General features: G+C 45.7%; 1 protein-coding gene across 4 annotated transcripts in view; it reads left to right on the top strand.

Moving 5' to 3' along the window:
- The window catches only part of SATB2 (SATB homeobox 2), a 240,736-nt gene that overhangs the window by 51,208 nt on the left and 164,632 nt on the right, over window positions 1-24,896 (top strand). For all 4 annotated transcript variants that reach the window (XM_088461112.1, XM_088461114.1, XM_088461113.1 and 1 more), the window contains one exon: window positions 3-161. In XM_088461112.1, the coding sequence (XP_088317238.1) occupies window positions 3-161 (159 nt within the window). The remainder of the gene's footprint in view (window positions 1-2; window positions 162-24,896) is intronic.

Here is a 24,896-nt window from a genome sequence, read left to right on the forward strand (position 1 = left end):
AGGGCTGATGCTTCCTGTGTTCTGCGTGGTGGAGCAGATGGACAACCGGGAAGAGCACGCTGAGTTTGTACTGGTCCGGAGAGATGTCCTATTCAATCAGTTAGTAGAGACGGCTCTTCTGGCCTTGGGGTATTCTCACTCATCGGCGGCTCAAGCACACGGTAAGACAACTCACTCTATACAGCTGTTCATTGTTAGGGGGAAATGTATCAAAGAGGAGAAAATTGAGGCATAGCAACCAGCAGGATCGGACTGGCCAACAGGGATACAGGGGTAATCCCCGGTGGATATGTTACATTAGACCGCATTTCCAGGATTATGGTGTATTGACTACAATGCATTGCTGTTATCAATGCGTTGCGAGCAGCTCCGATGGCTCTCGATGGTTCTGATTAATCATACACTTCCTGGAGATGACGTGTGCTAAGAAAGAAAAGTGGGCGTCTTTAGTCTGGCGTGCGTTCGCTCTGCCGTCGCTCTCTAAGACATAGAGGACATCCTTACATCAGACAGTGCGATCGCTGAATTTGCATACCTGGCCTCTTTTAGCTGCGAGAGAGCGCAGCTTAGCGTCCGGGTCTGAATCAGCTCCAGAGTTCGTGGACAGCTTAATAAAAACAAAACAAAAAAAAACAAACATTTTTTTAACTAAAATTCAAATCTACAAGCCGGGGAGAATCAGCCCCACCAGAGCTGCGACGGCCTCTTGTCCAGTGTTGCAGAAAGGACGGTGCAAACTAGAGATGAGCGGTTCGGATTCTGTGGAATCCGAACCGCTCCGAACATTGGGGATCCGAGTCCACCCGAACCCTGCCCTACACAGACACAAACACACAGCCGCCAGCGGCAGCTGTGTGTTTGTCACAGCAGCCAATGAGAGTCACACAGACTCTCATTGGCTGCTGCACGGAGGGAGCCGGCTGGAGCTCACACATGAGCTCCGTCTTCCGGCTCCCTCCGCAGTGTGTGACAGCAGAGCGGACGGCGCGGGAGCGGGGAATCAGGAATCAGGTAAGTTTTTTTTTTTTTTACTTGTGAAAGTTGTGCAAGGGCCGGGGGCGCTACTGGGGGGGGTCTGGTACTGGGGGGGTCTGCTACTGGGGGGGCCTGCTACTGGGGGGGGGGCTATACTACTGGGGGGTCTGCTACTGGGGGGGGCTATACAACTGGGGGGGTCTGCTACTGGGGGGAGTCTGCTACTGGGGGTCCATACTACTGAGGGGCCTGCTACTGGGGGGGGCTATACTACTGGGGGGGGTCTGCTACTGGAGGGGTCTGCTACTGGGCGTCCATACTACTGAGGGGCCTGCTACTGGGGGGGGCTATACTACTGGGGGGGTCTGCTAATGGGGGAGCCATACTACTGGGGGGGCATACTACTGGGGGGGGCTTACTACTACTGGGGGGGCCATACAACAGGGGGGGCCATACTACAGGGGGGCTACTACTGGGGCAGCCTACTACTGAGGGGGGCCTGCTACTGGGGCAGCCTACTACTGGGGGGGGCATACTACTGGGGGGGCCATACTACTGGGGGGGCTGCTAATGGGGGTCATACTACTGGGGGGGCTGCTAATGGGGGGCATACTACTGGGGGGGCCTGCTAATGGGGGGCATACTACTGGGTGGCATGCTAATGGGGAGCATACTACTGGGGGGGCCTGCTAATGGGGGGCATACTACTGGGGGGCATACTACTGGGGGCACTGCATAGGGGACCCTACTACTAAGGGGACTGCATAGGGGGCACCACTGCTGGGGGCATTGTGTAAGGGACACCGCTACTGTGGGCATTGTGTAAATGGGGCACTACTGTGGGCATTGTGTAAAAGGGGCACTACTGTGTGTCGTAACATAAATAAGAGACACTACTTTATGGTGTAATGTGAATCAGGCCCTATGTGCGGTGTAATGTGAATAACATTGTGCACTGTGACTCCTTGGGCCGTAGCCCACTATGTAAACAAGTACTGTGACTCTGCTGGCCGTACCCCACTGGGTGGGGTGCACTACTTTTCATTTCTGCCACTGCTGTGTGGCAATGTGTCATAGATGTGCTTTATACTGTGGTGTCTGTGTCGTTGTGCCACTGCTTTGTCGCTTAGTAACCAGTCAGCTCACTGCAGCCTTTGGCCAATAATGTTGAAACCAATATTATAAGCTGTGATATGGTCTAAATTGACTGGAAATTAATGTTATTGAGGTTAATAATACTCTAGGAAGAAAAAAAAGACCAATTTATGTGATTTTAGCTTTTTTTGTCAATTTTTGTAAAAAAAATCCAAATCCAAATCCAAAGCCAGTCACCGCAGTTTGGCAAATCCAAATCCAAATCCAAAGCCGGACGACGAATTAGAACTAGGGATGTGCGCCGGACCATTTTTGGCGGATTTGGATTTGGATTTGGTTCTAATTCGTCATCCGGCTTTGGATTTGGATTTGGATTTGCCAAACTGCGGTGACTGGCTTTGGATTTGGATTTGGATTTGGATTTGGATTTTTTGCCAAAATTGGCAAAAAAAGCTAAAATTACATAAATTGGGCTTTTTTTTCTTCCTAGAGCGTTATTTACCTCAATAACATTAATTTCCAGTCATTTACAGTCAATTTAGACCACCTCACAGCTTAAATTATTCATTTCACCATTATTGGCCAAAGGTTGCAGTGAGCTGACTGGTGACCAAGCGTCAGAGCAGCGGCGCAGTGGCACAGACACCACAGTTTAAAGCACATCTATGAAACTATGCCACACAGCAGTGGCAGAAATGAAAGGTAGTGCTAGATGGAATTGTCCTTGGGCCCTCCCACCCACCCTTTATGTTGGATCTTAAAAAGGACATGCACACTTTAACAAACAAAGCATTTCAGCGACAGGTACTGCCACTTTGTGGCTGAAGTGCTTGGTTTGTTTGGGCCCCCACAAAAAAATCTTCCAATCTACTAAAGGCAACAGGTCTACAGTGGCATGATGTCACCATCATTGCCATCCTCACCCTCATCAGTGTGTACATCATCCGATTCCTCACACAATATCAGTTCATCCCCGCTGGAATCTACCATTACAGAAGTATCTGTACTGTGACGTGATTGGTGGGAAAGGTTTTCCTCGTGAAATTTCCAGTTCATTTTAATGAACATCATTTTTTCTACATTTTGTGGAAGTAGCCTCCTTCGTCGTTCACTCACAAGGTTCCCGGCTGTACTGAAAACTCTCTCCGAGTACACACTGGAGGGTGGGCAGCTTAAATAATGCAAAGCCAGTTTATACAAGGGTCTCCAAATTGCCTTTTTTTTCTTCCAATATTCGAAGGGACTCTGTGACATGTCTACGTGTATGGTGTCCTGAAAATAATCCTCCACCATTCTTTGGATGGTAATCGTATTAGATGGAGTTGCGGTAGAGGTGTCATTGGTGTTGGGCAAATCTTTTAGACCCGACCAGATGTCAAAATGTTGACTTGACTTATCTGCATCACCACTGGGTCTTTTGGAAAAGGTGCATTTTTTTCTGGCTGCTGCTGCAGAAACCGAAGGAGGAGACGTCATCGTAGTGCCATGTGTCACTTCAGCTGCCGACTTGCTCACCAGGAGCGCTTTGGTTCTTTTAAGATCTGGGTCAGTTGTAAAGAAAGACACAGCATATGACTTGAACCTAGGATCAAGAATGGTTGCTAAAATATAATGATCAGATTTCAAGATCTTGGCCACCCGTGGATCCTGGCGAAGCGAACAAAGGACTTGATCTATCAGTCCAGCATACTTTGCGGAATCACTTTGTTTAATATCATCCTTCAATTTCTCCAGCTGCTTTTCCAAAAGCGAAATCAGGGGAATCACCTTACTCAAGCTAGCAGTGTCAGCACTCACTTCACAAGTGGCAACTTCAAATGGTTTGAGCACCTTGCACAAGACAGAAAGTACTCTCCACTGTGCTGGGGTAAGGTACATTCCCCCTCCTCTCCCAATGTCATGGCTTGTCGTATAGCTATGGATGGCTTTTTGCTGCTCCTCCATCCGCTGAAGCATATACAGGGTTGAGTTCCACCTCGTTACCACTTCTTGCTTCAGTTGATGGCAGGGCAAATTAAACTGCTCTTGCAGGTGCTGCAATCTCCTGCACGCTGTTGCTGAATGCCGAAAATGTCCCGAAATTTTTCGGGCCACAGACAGCATCTCCTGAACGCCCCTGTCGTTTTTTAAAAAACCCTGCACCACTAAGTTTATTGTGTGAGCAAAACAGGGGATGTGTTGGAATTCACCCAGCTGTAATGCTTTCACTATATTTGTAGCATTGTCAGAAATCACAAATCCTGAGGAGAGTCCAAGTGGGGTAAGCCATGTTTCTATGACATCTCTTAGTTTTTCTAAGAGGTTGTCAGCGGTATGCCTCTTATTGAATCCGGTGATGCACAGAGTTGCCTGCCTCTGAATGAGCTGGTGTTGTTTGTTAGATACTGCTGCTGCTGAAGGCGATTCACCCACCCAGTGGGCTGTCACAGTCATGTAATCTTTAGTTTGTCCACTACCGCTTGTCCACATATCTGTGGTTAAGTGGACAGTGGGTACAATAGCATTTTGCAGACCAATAATTAGGTTCTGTTTAACGTCCTGGTACAGCCGAGGAATGGCTTTTCGGGTAAAATGAAACCGAGATGGAATTTGGTACCGGGGACACATGACCTCAACTAGCTGTGTAAATCCCACTGCATTAATTGAGGATATTGGACGCAGATCTAATATTAGCATAGCTGTCATGGCGTCAGTGATCCGCTGTGCGACAGGGTGAGAGCTGTCATACTTGCTTCCCCTTGCAAGAGATTCTTTAACAGTCAATTGTTTTTTTGGTATACTACTAGTAGTCTTCTTTGTCCACTTCTGGGATGAAGATCCACCAGCAGCAGCAGCAGCAGGCCTAGCGCTCAAAGATTCAGTTTCTTCTGAGGTGTCCTGGAAATTGGAGGAGTCACCGTGACTTAGCACTAATAAATTGGATGTTGTACTACCACTGATCATTCCTGAGGATATTGAGGAGGAAGGTGTTGTCGGTGGAGATTGCAGGTGCTGGGATTTAGTAGAGAGAAGGCATCTAGCTAATGCTGGACTGCTTGTTGTTATTTTTTTTGCAGTAGTTTCTGTTATCAAACACCTGTCATGAGCTCGCTGCAGATGACGTAATAGCGTAGAGGTTCCTAGATGTTTAACGTCCCTACCTCTACTAACTGTGGTCTCACAGAGGCTACAAATGGCTTGACAAACGTTGTCAGGGTTTGGGTAAAAGTAATTCCACACAAAAGATGTGGATTTCTTGGTTCTATGCCCAGGCATGGCAATGGCCTTCTTATCTTGGCCAAGAGCTGCTTCCACTGGTGCCTGACTTATACAAATAATATCCTCATCCTCAACATCCTCATTAGTGCCAGCATCAGCTGCACATATATTCCTCTCATCCTCTTGCAATTCCACGGTGGCATCCTCAATTTCTATGTCCTCGGCAATACTGCTCATCCCCACAACTACAGATGGAAAAGAAACTGTGGAGGGCGGCTTCTCTGAAAGGTCAGGCTTACACATAGAAATGCCACTTGTGGACCCACTTAGACTCTCCTCAGGGATTTCTGACATTTGTGTTTCAAAAAACACAGTTTGTTCGACTGCCTTATTGGTTTTAAATTTTTTCACACTTCTATAGTCTGATTGAAAAGGTCTTTTATCATCACGAGAGGCACAAGATGCCTCACTGACAGCTGCAGAACCACCACTCAGAAATAAAGGGCAAAGCCTGAGTCTTTCCTTGCCGCTACGTGTGGTGAATGGTATGCTGCCAATTTTCTGTTTCTCTGCAAAAGTAGTAGTCTTTAGAGGTTTTTTTTTTGTCTTTACCCCTGTAAAATCTAAATTTTTTGATTTCAGGTTCCCTAAGGTTTTAAAGCCTCTACGCCCTTGAGCATCAGCTTTAGATAAAAGTGATGGACTTCCAGCCGCTGCAATGCTAGCATTTACATGTTGTTTCTGCTCTCCTCTCAGTTCATTCTCGTGATCCATATTACTTTATCACTATGAACTGGAGTCACAGAGCTTGTATACACACAGTGGGCTATGCCCTTTCACGGAGCTTGTATAATAGACACAGTGGGCTATGCCCTGTCACGGAGCTTGTATAATACACTCAGTGGGCTATGCCCTGTCACGTAGCTTGTATAATAGACACAGTGGGCTATGCCCTGTCACGGAGCTTGTATAATAGACAAAGTGGGCTATGCCCTGTCACGGAGCTTGTATAATACACTCAGTGGGCTATGCCCTGTCACGAAGCTTGTATAATACTCAGTGGGCTTATGCCCTGTCACGGAGCTTGTATAATAGACTCAGTGGGCTATGCCCTGTCACGGAGCTTGTATAATAGACACAGTGGGCTTATGCCCTGTCACAGAGCTTGTATAATAGACACAGTGGGCTTATGCCCTGTCACGGAGCTTGTATAATACTCAGTGGGCTTATGCCCTGTCACGGAGCTTGTATAATAGACACAGTGGGCTATGCCCTGTCACGGAGCTTGTATAATACACTCAGTGGGCTATGCCCTGTCACGAAGCTTGTATAATACTCAGTGGGCTTATGCCCTGTCACGGAGCTTGTATAATAGACTCAGTGGGCTATGCCCTGTCACGAAGCTTGTATAATAGACACAGTGGGCTTATGCCCTGTCACAGAGCTTGTATAATAGACACAGTGGGCTTATGCCCTGTCACGGAGCTTGTATAATACTCAGTGGGCTTATGCCCTGTCACGGAGCTTGTATAATACACTCAGTGGGCTATGCCCTGTCACGGAGCTTGTATAATAGACACAGTGGGCTATGCCCTGTCACGGAGCTTGTATAATACTCAGTGGGCTTATGCCCTGTCACGGAGCTTGTATAATACTCAGTGGGCTTATGCCCTGTCACGGAGCTTGTATAATACACTCAGTGGGCTATGCCCTGTCACGGAGCTTGTATAATAGACACAGTAGGCTATGCCCTGTCACGGAGCTTGTATAATACTCAGTGGGTTTATGCCCTGTCACGGAGCTTGTATAATAGACACAGTAGGCTATGCCCTGTCACGGAGCTTGTATAATACACTCAGTGGGCTATGCCCTGTCACGGAGCTTGTATAATAGACACAGTGGGCTATGCCCTGTCACGGAGCTTGTATAATAGACCCAGTGGGCTATGCCCTGTCACGGAGCTTGTATAATACACTCAGTGGGCTATGCCCTGTCACGGAGCTTGTATAATAGACCCAGTGGGCTATGCCCTGTCACGGAGCTTGTATAATAGACACAGTGGGCTATGCCCTGTCACGGAGCTTGTATAATACTCAGTGGGCTTATGCCCTGTCACGGAGCTTGTATAATAGACACAGTAGGCTATGCCCTGTCACGGAGCTTGTATAATACTCAGTGGGTTTATGCCCTGTCACGGAGCTTGTATAATAGACACAGTGGGCTATGCCCTGTCACGGAGCTTGTATAATACACTCAGTGGGCTATGCCCTGTCACGGAGCTTGTATAATAGACCCAGTGGGCTATGCCCTGTCACGGAGCTTGTATAATAGACACAGTGGGCTATGCCCTGTCACGGAGCTTGTATAATAGACACAGTGGGCTATGCCCTGTCACGGAGCTTGTATAATACACTCAGTGGGCTATGCCCTGTCACGGAGCTTGTATAATACTCAGTGGGCATATGCCCTGTCACGGAGCTTGTATAATACACTCAGTGGGCTATGCCCTGTCACGGAGCTTGTATAATAGACACAGTGGGCTATGCCCTGTCACAGAGCTTGTATAATAGACACAGTGGGCTATGCCCTGTCAAGAAGCTTGTATAATACTCAGTGGGCTATGCCCTGTCACGGAGCTTGTATAATACACTGAGTGGGCTATGCCCTGTCACGGAGCTTGTATAATACTCAGTGGGCTTATGCCCTGTCACGGAGCTTGTATAATACACTCAGTGGGCTATGCCCTGTCACGGAGCTTGTATAATAGACACAGTAGGCTATGCCCTGTCACGGAGCTTGTATAATACTCAGTGGGTTTATGCCCTGTCACGGAGCTTGTATAATAGACACAGTGGGCTATGCCCTGTCACGGAGCTTGTATAATACACTCAGTGGGCTATGCCCTGTCACGGAGCTTGTATAATAGACACAGTGGGCTATGCCCTGTCACGGAGCTTGTATAATACACTCACTGGGCTATGCCCTGTCACGGAGCTTGTATAATAGACCCAGTGGGCTATGCCCTGTCACGGAGCTTGTATAATAGACACAGTGGGCTATGCCCTGTCACGGAGCTTGTATAATACTCAGTGGGCTTATGCCCTGTCACGGAGCTTGTATAATAGACACAGTGGGCTATGCCCTGTCACGGAGCTTGTATAATACACTCAGTGGGCTATGCCCTGTCACGGAGCTTGTATAATAGACACAGTAGGCTATGCCCTGTCACGGAGCTTGTATAATACTCAGTGGGTTTATGCCCTGTCACGGAGCTTGTATAATAGACACAGTGGGCTATGCCCTGTCACGGAGCTTGTATAATACACTCAGTGGGCTATGCCCTGTCACGGAGCTTGTATAATAGACACAGTGGGCTATGCCCTGTCACGGAGCTTGTATAATACACTCAGTGGGCTATGCCCTGTCACGGAGCTTGTATAATAGACCCAGTGGGCTATGCCCTGTCACGGAGCTTGTATAATAGACACAGTGGGCTATGCCCTGTCACGGAGCTTGTATAATAGACACAGTGGGCTATGCCCTGTCACGGAGCTTGTATAATACACTCAGTGGGCTATGCCCTGTCACGGAGCTTGTATAATACTCAGTGGGCATATGCCCTGTCACGGAGCTTGTATAATACACTCAGTGGGCTATGCCCTGTCACGGAGCTTGTATAATAGACACAGTGGGCTATGCCCTGTCACAGAGCTTGTATAATAGACACAGTGGGCTATGCCCTGCCAAGAAGCTTGTATAATACTCAGTGGGCTATGCCCTGTCACGGAGCTTGTATAATACACTGAGTGGGCTATGCCCTGTCACGGAGCTTGTATAATACTCAGTGGGCTTATGCCCTGTCACGGAGCTTGTATAATACACTCAGTGGGCTTATGCCCTGTCACGGAGCTTGTATAATAGACACAGTGGGCTATGCCCTGTCACAGAGCTTGTATAATAGACACAGTGGGCTATGCCCTGTCAAGGAGCTTGTATAATACTCAGTGGGCTATGCCCTGTCACGGAGCTTGTATAATACACTCAGTGGGCTATGCCCTGTCAGTTGTCATGGAGCTTGTATAATACAGTGAGTAGTAGAGTACACATACACACAGTGGGCTTATTATGCCCAGTCACGGAGCACACACAAGGGCTTATGCCCAGTAAAGTCACAGAGCACTGCCTACTCTAATCTATCTAACACTAGAACAGACAGCGCACTAGCTAACTACCTAACTACGCGTCACGCGAGAAATGGCGCCGACTGCCGGGCGCCGCGCCTTTTTATTGAGGCCGAACGTCACTCGGCTCTCGCGAGAATCCGACGCCGGACGGGTGACGTTCGGCCTCGAGGTGGAATCCGAGTCAGGCGGGAACACCCGAACTTGCGTTCGGGTGGACTCGGATTCCACCTGTTCGGAGAGGTTCGGATTCCTCAGAATCCGAACCGCTCATCACTAATTAGAACCAAATCCAAATCCAAATCCGGCAAAAATGGTCCGGCGCACATCCCTAGTGCAAACAGAACAGTGTTAATTTGTACACAGGAGCTGACTGCTCGGTGCCATAGCCAAATCTAATCACAGCTTCTGTGGGTCACAAACTAATCACAGCCTCTGTGTTGCAGACTGACATATCGCTGATGGTCCGCTCTAGGAATAAGCTGTTATAGGACACTGGACAGCTTCAGTTAGTTCTATTTTCAAAAGAGACGTCAGTGAATAAAAGATGCGTTTTTCTGTTGTTGGTTTTATCACACAGTAATAAAGTCTTTTGTTGACGCTTTTGACAGTACCAAATCATTTTCGTATAATCATCGACAGCCTCAGCATTTGGTAGTGGGGAGCTGCAGTGGTCATCTCTATTAAGTGCAGAATATTCTGTGCGCAAAGGCACAAGAAAGATATTGGTTATTTATGATTTGCCCTTGTTCCTGTATTACGTACAGTAAGCCTGCTGACACTGCAGTTCGTACTTCATATACAGTATCCAGCCCAATAAAGTGGGGGCCATTTATAAATGACTTGCGCAGTTTCGACGAATGCAATTGTAGTTTCTCCATCTAGCTGAACAAAATGCGATAGCTCTGCTGCTCCTGATGTCAAGTGCTATAATGAGATTTTATTTTTTGATTGAGATATATTGCCTGGAGATAGGGCAGGCTGGTAGGCTATACCGATTTTGTACTGCGCAAAAAGCCAGATCGTAGCACCTCCTTGGATAGTGGGCATTATTCATCGCTTATACCTGCAGTTGGATGCTACTTGCTCAGTCTAAGTGTATCAAAGTGCTTAATGTACAGAAAGCTCCGCTCTGCACACAGAAAACAAACCCAAAACATTCATAAACATTCAAAGTGTAGAGGCCGGGCTGTGTAATAACTTTGGTAGAAATCATACAATGTTCAAATTAATAAGGGTGTCAGGTCAAAGGTGATAAGTAGACCATGTGACTGATACTTTACTATTGAAACTGCTCTTTGGGACATGAATTCACAGTTTGTTAAAGTACACATAACACCAAAAATAAAGCACCCCCTCAACTTGCAATTATTTTTGCAAGATGACTACCAATAGCTTTAGGGCTCTGTTTATCATTACAATACAATGGACCGTTAGTTATCATTGCCGCTTGCAGTGATAATTACTGGTGTTTACCAATACTCACCTGTCCGATCGGCGTAGTGCTCTGCGAAATGGCAAGCACATAGCTCTTCAACCCAATGAGGATTCAGCCAAGCTGGAACGGCTTCACTGGGTCATCACTGCCGGCAGATATAGATGCCGTTACTTAGGGGCTGAGGTTTTAAGCCACTTGATAAATACAGTATAGCAGCCACTCCAATAATATACATGGGGACGGAGGTAAATGAGTGGGTTAAGGTTAATTAAATCTCTGACTTGTCGAAATGGGGGTAGTCGGCATCCCAAGACACACAATGCCAGCAGTCAGAATACCGACAGCTGGGATCCCGATGGTGGGTATTAGGGTCAGGGGGAGGCTAAGGATTAGGTTGAGGGTTAGGCACTAGGGGGAAGGTTGGGGTTAGGCTGCGGGAAGGGAGGGCTAGGTTTAGGCTGCGGGAGGGGAGGGTTAGGGGAAGGGTTAGAATACTTACCGGCATGCGTTGAGATTTCCACCTCCGCTGCCAGGATTCTTGTCGCTGGCATTATCAGCACCGGGATCACTTACCCAACCCTGATAATTGGCCAGGAAATTGACTTTTCACTGCTTCATAAACATAACTCTTAGGGGCCTATTCATCATACCTTAAAACTCTCTGGAGGTAATTAGGTTTAGAACTGGCATGGAGTTCTACCTAATTACCGGAGGAATTCATCATTCCTCCTCCCTATAACTATCTATTACGAAAAGCTGTCATTTTTGCGATGACAGCTTTTCAGGAAATAGATAGTTATCCCTCTCTACACTAACTTACCGCAGCTGTAATCCGTGCTGTGCATGCGCTGTTACATTCGTAAAGCCAACGCATGCGCAGCACTGCCTACAGCGGCGGTAAGTTTGTGCCCCCCCCCCGTCGCCGCACTTACCTGCCCACTGCCGCGTCTCCAGCTCCGGTGGCTGTGCTGTCACGTGTTCTCCCAGCAGCCCACAGTACAGTTTAGAAAAAAAAGAATATATATATTTTTTTTCTAAACGTGTTCTGCAGGGAGAACACGTGTCTGCACAGCCCCAGGAGCCAGAGGAAGGACCAGAGTGCCGGAGGAAGACGCCGGGGGACCTCACCAGCTGGAAGCAGGTAAGTGTCACCTGCTATTTGCCACATCACACTGGCGGATAGCAACTCCATCAAATTCCGAAAATACATAATTTTCGGAATTTGATGAATAGCCTAATTTCCATGTCCCCGTACTAATGTACTAATGTATGGGGAGTGTGGAAATTAACGCAGAGGGACTTAGCAAGGAGATATCAGTGATATCTCCTGTGCTAAGTGTGTTCATGAATACCAAAATAACATTAATTAAGGAAAATGTCCTTAAAAACTTTATTTTAGTGTTGATGAATAGGCCCCTCAGTCATATGCTCACCCTTTCAGGAGGAGATGTACCGAGCCTTGGAGAGCTATAAGGTGGAGAAGTTGTCCATAGCAGCCAATTCTGGGCCACTTTATCGCTCTCGAAGGTTTGATACGTCTCCTCCCCAGTGGGCAAAAAGCTAAAGTAAGCTGAGCTCCTCTGAAAGGCAGAGAAAGATGAGACTTTGAACCTGTACTACATGTATGACAGAAATATACTTCAGTACGTTTTTTTTTCTGCTTTGCATTTTTTTTAATGGCTTCTGACGTTAGGGAGTCGCCCGTAGTTTTAGCTGTTTGACAAGTGGGCCGAATCCCCAGTTGTTTTATGAAATAGAGTCTCCGCGGCGTCTGAAATTCTCTCTCCTTCCGTGTTCCATGAACATTTCCATTCCCGGAGTGCACAAACCAGCAGCTTATGATGAAAGGTTATGCGTCTCACGCTTTTACCTCTGGAAGTGACCCACCAGGAGGAGTCTCCGGCCAGGCAAGGCCGTAAACAAGCGCAGTTCAGAAATGCAGAGCCCTGTGTATCTGGGCAGTGCTGTTCTATAAAGCAGTTTATTATTGTGCAAGGTAATATTTTCCTTTGGATTGTGTCATATGAACATGGTTAGCGGCTCCGAATAAGAGTGAGTCACACACCACGCTTCCAATGGGGTCTTTGTCCTCTTCAATTACGCATGAATGTAAATCTAATTGTATTTATGGTTGGTCTTCTCATTGCTCTGCTGTTTAATCTAATATTGGAATAACATCTTTATGTTGCAGCGCTCAGAGGCAGAGTTTTATGGTTGGCCTTTGGTAGTCAGCGAGAGAAAATATGTGGGGAAAACAATGTATCTAGGTGTAATTAAGTCTTTATATGAAAAGCCATTATGGTAATGAGCAGAGTATATGTGATGGGAACCAAGTACAGTTGTACATTCGTCAACTCAGAGCCGCTATTGGTCCCCAAAATTACACTTATCACTCACAGCATTATTGGTCCCCAAAATTACACTTATACACTCACAGCATTATTGGTCCCCAAAATTACACTTACACACTCACAGCATTATTGGTCCCCAAAATTACACTTATACACTCACAGCATTATTGGTCCCCAAAATTACACTTATAAACTCACTGTTGTTATTAGTCCCCAAAATTACACTTATACATTCACAGCATTCTTGGTCCCCAAAATTACACTTACACACTCACAGCATTATTGGTCCCCAAGATTACACTTATACACTCACAGCATTATTGTTCCCCAAAATTACACTTATAAACTCACTGTTGTTATTAGTCCCCAAAATTACACTTATACACTCACAGCATTATTGGTCCCCAAAATTACACTAATACATTCACAGCATTATTGGTCCCCCAAAATTACACTTATACACTCACAGCATTATTGGTCCCCAAAATTACAATTACCCACTCGCAGCCGTTATTGGTCCCCAAAATTACACTAATACACTCGCAGCCATTATTAGTCCCCAAAATTACACTTATACACTCACAGCATTATTGGTCGCCAAAATTACACTTATAGACTCACAGCATTATTGGTCCCCAAAATTACTTATACACTCACAGCATTATTGGTCCCCAAATTTACACTTATAGACTCACAGCCGTTATTGGTCCCCAAAATTACTTATACACTCACAGCATTATTGGTCCCCAAATTTACACTTATAGACTCACAGCCGTTATTGGTCCCCAAAATTACACTTATATACTCGCAGCCGTTATTGGTCCCCAAAATTACACTTACACACTCACAGCATTATTGGTTCCCAAAATTACACTTATACACTGACAGCCGTTATTGGTCCCCAAAATTACACTTATACACTCACAGCATTATTGTTCCCTAAAATTACACTTATAAACTCACTGTTGTTATTAGTCCCCAAAATTACACTTATACACTCACAGCATTATTGGTCCCCAAAATTACACTAATACATTCACAGCATTATTGGTCCCCCAAAATTACACTTATACACTCATAGCATTATTGGTCCCCAAAATTACACTTATACACTCACAGCATTATTAGTCCCCAAAAATTACACTTATACACTCACAGCATTATTGGTCCCCAAAATTACTTATACACTCACAGCATTATTGGTCCCCAAATTTACACTTATAGACTCACAGCCATTATTGGTCCGCAAAATTACACTTATACACTCACAGCATTATTAGTCCCCCAAAATTACACTTATACACTCGCAGCCGTTATTGGTCCCCGAAATTACACTTATACACTCGCAGCCGTTATTGGTCCCCAAAATTACACTTATACACTCACAGCATTATTGGTCCCCAAAATTACTTATACACTCACAGCATTATTGGTCCCCAAATTTACACTTATAGACTCACAGCCGTTATTGGTCCCCAAAATTACTTATACACTCACAGCATTATTGGTCCCCAAATTTACACTTATAGACTCACAGCCATTATTGGTCCCCAAAATTACTTATACACTCCCAGCATTATTGGTCCCCAAATTTACACTTATAGACTCACAGCCGTTATTGGTCCACAAAATTACACTAATACATTCACAGCATTATTGGTCCCCCAAAATTACACTTATACACTCATAACATTATTGGTCCCCAAAATTACACTTATACACTCACAGCATTATTAGTCCCCAAAAATTACACTTATACACTCACAGCATTATTGGTCCCCAAAATTACTTATACACTCACAGCATTATTGGTCCCCAAATTTACACTTATAGACTCACAGCCGTTATTGGTCCCCAAAATTACTTATACACTCACAGCATTATTGGTCCCCAAATTGACACTTATAGACTCGCAGCCATTATTGGTCCGCAAAATTACTTATACACTCACAGCCGTTATTGGTCCCCAAAATTACACTTATACACTCACAGCATTATTGGTCCCCCAAAATTACACTTATACACTCGCAGCCGTTATTGGTCCCCGAAATTACACTTATACACTCGCAGCCGTTATTGGTCCCCAAAATTACACTTATACACTTGCAGCCATTATTGGTCCCAAACACTACACTTATACTCTCACAGCTGTTATTAGTCCCCAAAATGAAACTTACACACTCACAGCAGTAAATGGTCCCCAAAATTACATTAAAACACACGCAGCAGTTATTGGTCCCCAAAATTACAGTTACAGTAGACAGTTGCAGCTATTATTAGTCCCCAAAATTATGCTTACATACTCACAGCTGTTATTGGTCTCAAAAAGTACACTTATATACTAGCAGTCATTATTGGTCACTAAAATTACACTTATACACCCACAGCAGTTATTGGTCCCCAAAATTATATTTATAAACCTGCAGAAGTTATTGGTTCCCAAAATTACACGTATACACTCACAGTCGTTATTGGTCACTAAAATTACACTTATACACTCACCTCACATCTGTTATTGGTCTCAAAAATTACACTTATACACTCGCAGTCGTTATTGGTCACTAAAATTACACTTATACACTCGCAGCAGCTATTGGTCCCCAAAATTATAGTTATATATCCCCGCAGCAGTTATTGGTCCCCAAAATTATACTCTTACTCCCGCAGCACTTATTAGTTCCCAAAATTACACTTATACACTCGCAGCCGTTATTGGTCACTAAAATTACACTTACTGTATACACCCACAGTAGTTATTGTTCCCCAAAATTATGTTTATACACCCGCAGCAGTTATTGGTCCCCAAACTTGTACTATTACACCCGCAGCAGTTATTGGTCCTGAAAATTCCACTTATAAACTCACAGTCGTTATTGGTCACTAAAATGACACTTATACACCTGCAGCTGTAATTGGGCCTCAACCAAACCAGACTAACCACCTGCCATGGATAAGTAGGCTACAGTTGTATAGGATTTGCCAAAAGTCATGGTGTTTTTAATTTTTGTCCTGTTTATACTTTTGTTGTCATTATTATTATTTTTTGTATTACTATTATTGTCATTCAGTGTGCTTATTAATTATTCAGTGTCTCTACAGTTACATAGAAGTCACTATTCCCCCTTTTTTCTATATATGTTTCGCATATTGACCCAATTAGACATGCAACATTATTTGCAACCTGCTATTAGCTAACAACCCATTCCCCCTGTGCACTCACATAAATCGGAGCACCCCTCCTAACTCTCTGTGTATTAGTGTCTGTACAGTGACCAGAAGTCGAACCCCTACCGTTCCCTAACCTTTTGTTTTTCAGTTGTGGGTTTGCAGCATCACATATCATATTCCTATGGCTGAATGAATCCCAACTCACACAGTGCATGACCAATAGGCTTCTCTGAATATCCTTCCAGCACAACGTCCTAGAATCAAATTGATAAATGATCTTACAGTAGGTTCATTGCCAACGTAAGAGACAGTACTTATATCATTGACCTATCACTAATATGTGGCACAAGATTCTCCTATAATAAAGGACACATTATAACACTCTAAAATATTTATGCAAATGTTTCCAGATTTTAATAGATAATAGTTAACTGTAATAAAATTGATTTAAACCAGACTAGTCCAGCTCTTATCCCCTCAGGCCGGAAACAAGCCAGGATTTGAGGGCACAGACACAAGCTCTTTGTCTAGTGAATCTTTAAGCAGATTATTAATCAATTGCCTCTTAATTATTGGGATCCTAAACTTCTCAACAAGAATGGCCTCTAATATCTGGGGAGGACAGATGCCGCTTTCAACTTATGTATCAGTTAACTGAAAACTAAAACTTTTTTAGCTTTGAGGAAACTTCTGGCGGTCGCGGTTGGCTCTCTGGTGTTGATGGCGGACGCAGTTGAGCAATGATTTTCTACTGCGCAAGCACTGCTCCTGCCTCCAGAGTCCTTGCGCACGGTGTCGCAGTTGCGATCAGGAAGCGTAGCCCCAGAAACGGCACAGGGTCAGAACCTTTGCTTTCACTGCGCGGTGCCATCTTCAGGAGATTTCACTGTGAAGATGACGCAGCACAGGAAGAGGCACATGGTAAGTATTCTCTAGGGTGCTGCACACCCTGCACCCATTATAAATACAACTATGTATAGGCCACTTCAGGGATGGGGCTGAAAATGATGAGGGGCCTATCGTGAGAAGTGGAGGAGGTGTGACCAGTGCTGTGTGGGTGTAGCCAGCGTTGTGTGGGTGTGGCCAGTTTTTTGTGGGTGTGGCCAGTACCATGTGGGCGTGTACACCTCCTACGTTAACAACCCCAGTGTCTCCCTAAATATGTAAATGGTATAATTTCCTGAGGACAATAGAAATACAATTTTAAATTTACGTATGATTTATGGCTGAGCGGGTGGACAACTGGTTGAGATAGACGTCATCAGGCTGCGATGATGATGGGCCTATTTTTATGTGGGGCCTGGGGGCTGTAGTTCCACCCACCCCATTGTTTATCTAGCCCTGGATCATTATTTTGTCAAAATCTCAAGATGCGCTCAACTGGACAATGCAATGTACCACGGGCAACCTCCCAGGAGTTGTATCCCTTATGTTCATCAAGTGTGTATTTTTTTCAGGCATTCATATATGAATGTAAAAAGTGCATTAGACACTGATGTTCCCGCTGTACATGCAGGAAAATGACGTGCAGGAAATGCAGTACGGGGCACAGTGATCTATAAGGACAGCGCAGATGTGACTAGGACATAAAACAGCCTTGTCTTGCTTTGTCAGAGCCGTGTTAGTAGTAGTAGTGTAGCAGGCCTTCAAGAAGAGATATACAGGACAGCACAGATGGTGTAATGGTTAGCATTACTGCCTCACAGCACTGAGGTCGTGGGCTCGATTCCCACCTCGGCCCTAACTGTGTGGAGTTTGTATATTCTCCCTGTGTTTGCGTGGGTTTCCTCCAGGTGCTCCGGTTTCCTCCCACACTCCAAAAATATACTGGTAGGTTAATTGGCTCCCAACAAAATTATCCCTAGTGTGTAAGTGTGTGAGCATGTGATAGGGAATTTAGGCCCTCATTCAGAGCCGCTCGCTATTTGCGGTCGTTCGTTCTAAAACAAGGGGTGGCTATTCAAATGAACCGTTCGCTAATTGCGGTCTGTTCACGCCTCTAAGTCTGAACGAGCGAGCAAAACTTGCGGTTGTAATTTTGAAAAATACGCCCCCTGGCCGCTCGCATCCTACGTCATGTCCGCTATTTATTAGATTAATCGAGTACATCGATCAGCGTATGAACTGCTCGCTATTCTTGTGGTTGGTTTTTGCTATCACAATCTTGCGAGCAGTTTTGACTATAAAACAACCAGGTGACGTGGTCAATGACGCTGCTGTTGTAATTATGCACACCCATAAAACGCCCGTTTTGACCTTTAAGCACGCCTGCGTTCTTAATTCCACTCCCCGTTTTCAAGCACCTTCCCCTGTTACCACCCACATACGCCTCATCCTGTCACTCAAAGTAGCAGGCATTCGCTATATAGCGAACAAACGATTTTCGGCCGCACTGACTGGTTCGCGCATGCGTATTATAAACCGTACGCATGCGCAGAAGTGCGAACATCGCTCGGAACGAGCGTACTGCCGCTTACGAGCGGCTCTGAATCAGGCCCTTAGAGTGTAAGCTCCACTGGGGCAGGGACTGAAGTGAATGGCCAAATATTCTCTGTAAAGTGCTGCGGAATATGTGTGCGCTATATAAATAACTGGTAATAATAATACAGTATAGATCCCGCTGTAGAACGGACTGGAGAGTGGGCTTCACAGTGATATGGGAATCTCAGTCCAGTTTCTTGTGTTTGTCTGTGAGATTTTACATGTTACTGCAGAGAAGACAGCAAGAAGTCTTTGTGCAGAGGACTTTGCTTTCGTGTTGTCGTTCTGGGGTTAAACTCCACCTACAGAAATGATCCTTTCCGTACTGCAATTCTAAGTCGGATGCAGCGGCAAAGTGGCACGCAGTGGAGCGATTTTTTTCCTTCTGCGCCTGTGTCTTAAGTCACACTGCGCACGCGTCCAGATAGCGTGCACACAGAGTCGAAGTTGCAGTTGAGGTGCACAGGAGAAGTTTGGTCTCAGAAATGTTTTGAAACTGTGTTGGGCGTTTTTGTGCGATGACAGGGAGGTGGCTAAGTGGACGCACGGAGATGGTCGGTCTTATGGCCGTGTGGCGGGGGATGTAGTTATGAGACCGGCGGCTGCGATGCCGCCGGGCTCAATACCGACATCCAAAGCCCGACAAGGGACTTAAGATAGGCGTCAAAATACAGATGCCTATCTTAATCTTGACGCCGGAACGCAGAAGGACGCCAAGCCGAACAAAGTAAATCCGGGGCGCCCTTAGTGTTAGCCACGGGGGAAGGGGGGGGGGGGAGGGTTAGGTTTAGGGAGCGTAGCTGGGTTAGGGTTAGGTTTTTTTGGGGGGAGGGTTTAGGGTTAGACACCCCTAGGGGGGAGGATTAGGGTTAGGCACCACTGGGGGGGGTTAGGGGTAGGCACTAAGGGGGGAGGGTTAGGTTTAGGTACGAAGGGGGGGTTAGGTTTAGGCATTAACGGGGAGGGTTAGGGTACGGGGTGGGGAGGGTTAGGCAGGGCCGGCTCCAGGGGTTGGAGCACCCGCTGCTTGCCCTATCTTCGTGCGTGGCCAAGCCGCACACGTTCCGAAAATGGGTGCTTGGCCTAATTACCTTAGGCCACGCCCCCTACGTGGTATTATTAGGAGGCTTGTCCGCCTCCAAATAATGTCAGGCTGGGTGGAGCCTCACTAGCTGGGCTTCCCTCAGCCCCTCTCCCGTCACTGAATGTGTGCAGCATCCAATCAGAGTCTCCGGGGTCCGGCACAGCTGCGGCGGTGGGGGTCACCAACCTCCCGATTTGACCACCCGCGGGCCACTTCGGCCCACGGGTGGAACTAAAATCGGCATGTTAGGGAGTGGTGCGCCCTCTATGGGTGGTGACCGCACAGGCTGAACACCCATAGGGCCGGCCCTGGGGTTAGGGTTAGGCTACAAGAAGGGAGGGTTAGGGGGGAGGGTAAGTATACTTACCCGACCCCTGTCGGGATATCAACAATCTGGATGCCGCTGTCGGTATTATGACAGGAGGCCTCCCGACAGCCGGCATTACATACCCATTCCTGTGACGTGAGTATTGCTGATAGCGGTTGCGTACAGATAGACGCAGAATCGTTTACATAGAGGCCGTACAGTAGCGGCATTTGCATAACAGCAAAAACAATTCTGGCAAAACACGTACACGCGGACTCTGAGGCCCTTTGTGCATAGGCTGGGAGATGAATTAAACATGTTTTACAAAGACTTTTTAATTTATACAGACCCTTCCTCCACACACTAACTTTATGAATTTACATTTCATTACTTATTAAGGGGCTATTTATCCACGAGTGTTATTATACGCAACGAGTAATAAAACTCGTCCCGTACGATAATGGTGCTCCGGTCAATCAGTCCCAACTGTCATCTGTTTGAAAAGTGACAGTTGGACGCTGATTGGCTGGAGCACCATTTACCATACACAGCGAGTTTTAAATCTTTTTGCGTATGATAAAACTCGTTGAGAAATGGGCCCCTAAATCAGTAGTTGCCGCCTGCTGTGTCCAGGAAATGTTTGCTTGTTCCTTGTTACTTTTCCTTAATCTGTCTCCTTTCCTTTCCTGCTGACATTTCCTGCATAATTTCAGTGGGATGCGTATGTAAATCAGAGGGAGGAGACAGATTCAGCAGTATTCTTATAGAGTGCAAAGAAAGATGGCAGCTTGCACAGTGCTTTGGAGAGAGGATAGAGAAGGTAATTACATCCGTTTATTACTCTTCTTTTTTTTTTTTTAACAACACGAATTCAACTACAGTAGAAAATCCGATGTGTAAGCGCAGGCTCGTAGTACCACCGGGAGTGCAGGGCTGTAGTTACATTTTGGGCAAGCTAGGCTCCTTCATAGGGCAGTGTGGATGATTTCATTTGCATTATCATTTTATTTTTGTAAAGCTTAGTTGGGTCTGCAGCAATCTTATATATCTTACACCGTAAAATAGCACAAAGAGTAGTGTAGGATAGGCAGGGCAGTAGCTAGGGTAGTGCGGCCGGTGCCATCGCACAGGGCACCACAGGTCAAGGGACGCTGTTTGGGCCTGTCAGATTTCTGTTTATTATCATTCTCACTTGTAGCTTCCTCTTATTTCATCCCCAGCATCTCCTGGCCTCTCCTATCTCTTCCCTGGCCCTTCCCCATGAGGCCATGGCCCTTTTTTGGGAGCATTATGTCCCTTTGAAAAATGAGGGGGCGCCAATGCTCTTTCTGGCACAGGGCACCAAAAAGTTATGGCTCTGAGGATAGGTTAGATGTGGCCATCTGTGTACACGATTATTTATGGGTTGAGGACGGGATGCCGGCGGTCAGAATCCCGACACCCATTAGGTAAATACCCTAATGCTAACCCTCACCTATACCCCTAACCCTCCCTCCTCGGTTCCTAAAACAACCCCCCCCCCCTGGTGCCTAAACCTAACCCCTGGTGCCTAAACCTAACCTCTCCCACCCCACACCCTAACCTTAACCTTCCCCCTGCTACCTAATCCCTAATTTAACCCTTTCCCGTGACCCCTGATACTTGCCTTCAGGGATGCCGGCTGTCGGGATTCCGGCGCCGGTATTTTGACTGTCGGCATTCCGTCTGCCAGGATGCTGACTACCTCCCATTATTTATACAGGGCATAGTTATTCAGAATGACTAAGGAAATGATAACATAAAACACCAGCCTGTGGGTATGACTACTGTATGAGACGGCTGATTTTAGGTTGGGTGCACGTCATGGAGTTTTTGAAAATCAAATGTTAAATGTAGAGATGAGCGGTTCGGTTTTGGGTCGGTTTTTCCCGCCAAGTTCGGATTTCAGAACAAGGCAAAACAACATCTTGCACTGACATGTCAGAACAGATGTTCGTGAAAGATGACTTTTCGCTTCATTCTGAGATCCGAATTTGGCAGGAAGACCCGACCCAAAAACTAACTGCTTATCCCTGATGAAAAGTAAAATCTTAACTGCACACGTACCATTCCTGAGAGGATCAGCTATAAAACCGTTCCTCTCCTTCTCACTCTTGTACTTCCTACTTTATCGCCCTAGGCATTATTTACATTTGTTGGTGTGGGCTCTTCTGTGGAAAGAAAACACCAAACCCATGTGATCATTTAGAACCAATCAGGAGACTGGCAGACTTCCTATAGTATTGATGGCGTCATACAAAGTTCCTAAAGAGCATGACGATGATGTCAACGTAATTGCAACTTCCCTTTATTTCCAGTAAATGTTCCAGTCTTTAAATATGTCTCCTGACAGTGGGCTCTGTTGTATTGGACTTCCACCCCCTCACTAATGTTCGGCAGGTTAGTAAATAATATTTATTGAACAGGGGTATTGAGACTACAGGAAAGTGACATAATAAATATGCTCAATTGTAATTGTTTTTATAGCAGCTACAGAGCTACAATGCGCGTGACATAATACCCCCTTCAACGCAGAATTCCTGATTCCGAGTTGCACATAAGTTTAAATGCGGTCATATATAGCGATTTGCAAAGGGCACATGCATGGCGAGGCTGCATAGGCGTTAAAATAGCAAGTAGCCAACGGTGGTTAGCAAATATGCAATGGATGCGATCGATGGTTTCAACAACAGATGGTTGTCCCTGTTTTTTTGACTGACTGGTCCGCGGGCCAATCAGAACCTGGGGGTGGGGCTTCACGGGTGCCGGGGGCAGAGCTATGCACCTTGTAAAAAAAACATTCGGTTATGCTTAAACATCAATGGAGGGAAATCATCTGGCTCTTCCCCATCGATGGCAAAAGCATTCGACATCAGCCATAAACCATAGATGGTTATGAATCATCGATGGTCAATGGCCATCCGTTACACAGTGCACGCCAAATCCCATCACCTGTCCTCCACCCAGCATGGGGAAGGTGTAAGAGGCGATGATAGTGATGACTGTCACTCTGACAGATTTCATAGATGCGTACGTTTAGAATACGGACCTATAGTCCAATTAGTGTTCCCTATTATAATAAGAATAATAATTGTGTTTGCATAACGTGCGACTTAGAACCAGACCAGGGTTCCTTAAAAAAAATAGTGAACGGAACAAATAATCACAGCGAGTTTTTCGTCTTTACTTTGAATGGACTTTTCCCAGGGGCAGAATCCACAATTGCGCAAAATTTGCGAGCCCAAAACTTTAGCTTTTGAACCTCTCCAGTGGGAACCAAAGTGTTTCAGAGATGAAGCGGATGGAACGGTTATTACGACTGCCTAATACCGAAGCTATTGTATGTCAGCGTTTCCCTCTTGATGTCTCACCTCTCTCGGCTACACTCCTTTCTGGTTTTGCAGGAAAGGTGCCTCAACAACACGAACCTTGCAGAATGCTGCGCGCATTTAAACATCAGTTTTGGAACTGTTTCATAGTTCGATATTTCCCTGAATGTATATTAGCCAATTATATATCCCTATTTATCCCGATCCCATTTACCCAAGCCATTTTATAAATAGGTTTTATCCACGTATTGCACTTTCATATGAGAGCATGAGGACATTAGCATCAAAACGGCTTCTTTGCTTGCAAAGACTAATTTAACAGGCATCTTTTAATTTGCTCGACTGCTTTGTGGTCCCTGACACTGTACATTATCCATCACACGAGGGAAGTTAGGGTAGATTTATCCATCGCTTCAGGATAATGGGAGAAGGACATAAAACTTATACTGTTACTTGAGAGTGTATTAGGAGTCATATTTTTTTTGTCTGTTATTCTGTAACGTTTAATGAATAGCTGTCAGAATACGCCGTACATTGCGCGTTATATTACTTCTCTGTCCTTAAGCAGTCGTAACCTTGAGAGTAACTTTTAGCATGAAATATGCTGTTATTGATGATAATGGGGTACCGTATTCCCATTGCTATTGACGCATACTGTTTTCTATAATAGGCTTGAAAGTTTATGCCACTCCCCCTCCTATTGCTTCTAGGAAGTTAATGATAATCAATGTAATTTCTCAAGAAGGGATATACTGCAGATTGTCCTTGGAAAACTGCCCAGTTCCAATCGTCTGGTTCATTCAGTTTGGAAGAAGAAAGCGAGGCGCTCAAACTGCGCTTAACTGAACTTGCCACATTGTTGGTGCCTCCCCGTGCTGTGCAGATATTTCCACTCTGCAAGAGAGCATTACATTTTGGGAAACCACAGCTATGGTTCGTGAAGGCACATCGTTTCAATTTCTCTGGGTCTATGCTGACTATAGCTGACGCCATCCAGAAATGGCGTTAGCGAGTGGCGAAAAAAACTAACTTTTTCACGCTTGTTAATGTCAGTCAGGTCACTATCGTCATTTATGTCTATAGGGGCCTAATTATCAGGGTGAACAGGTCAGTTGTGTATCATCCACGCGTTTTACGTAACAAATCCATTCGGCCTGGGACTCCCAATTTGGCATCTTAAGGGGGCGTTAGCCGGCTGGACTCTCCACGTGCTCTTGGAAGGAGATCCGGAGTACAGAGGGTTCCCCTGCATCTGCTGTGGCCCTTGATCT

Source organism: Taudactylus pleione, unplaced genomic scaffold, assembly GCF_031769625.1.
Source record: "Taudactylus pleione unplaced genomic scaffold, aTauple2 ptg001017l, whole genome shotgun sequence".
Lineage (NCBI taxonomy): Eukaryota > Metazoa > Chordata > Amphibia > Anura > Myobatrachidae > Taudactylus > Taudactylus pleione.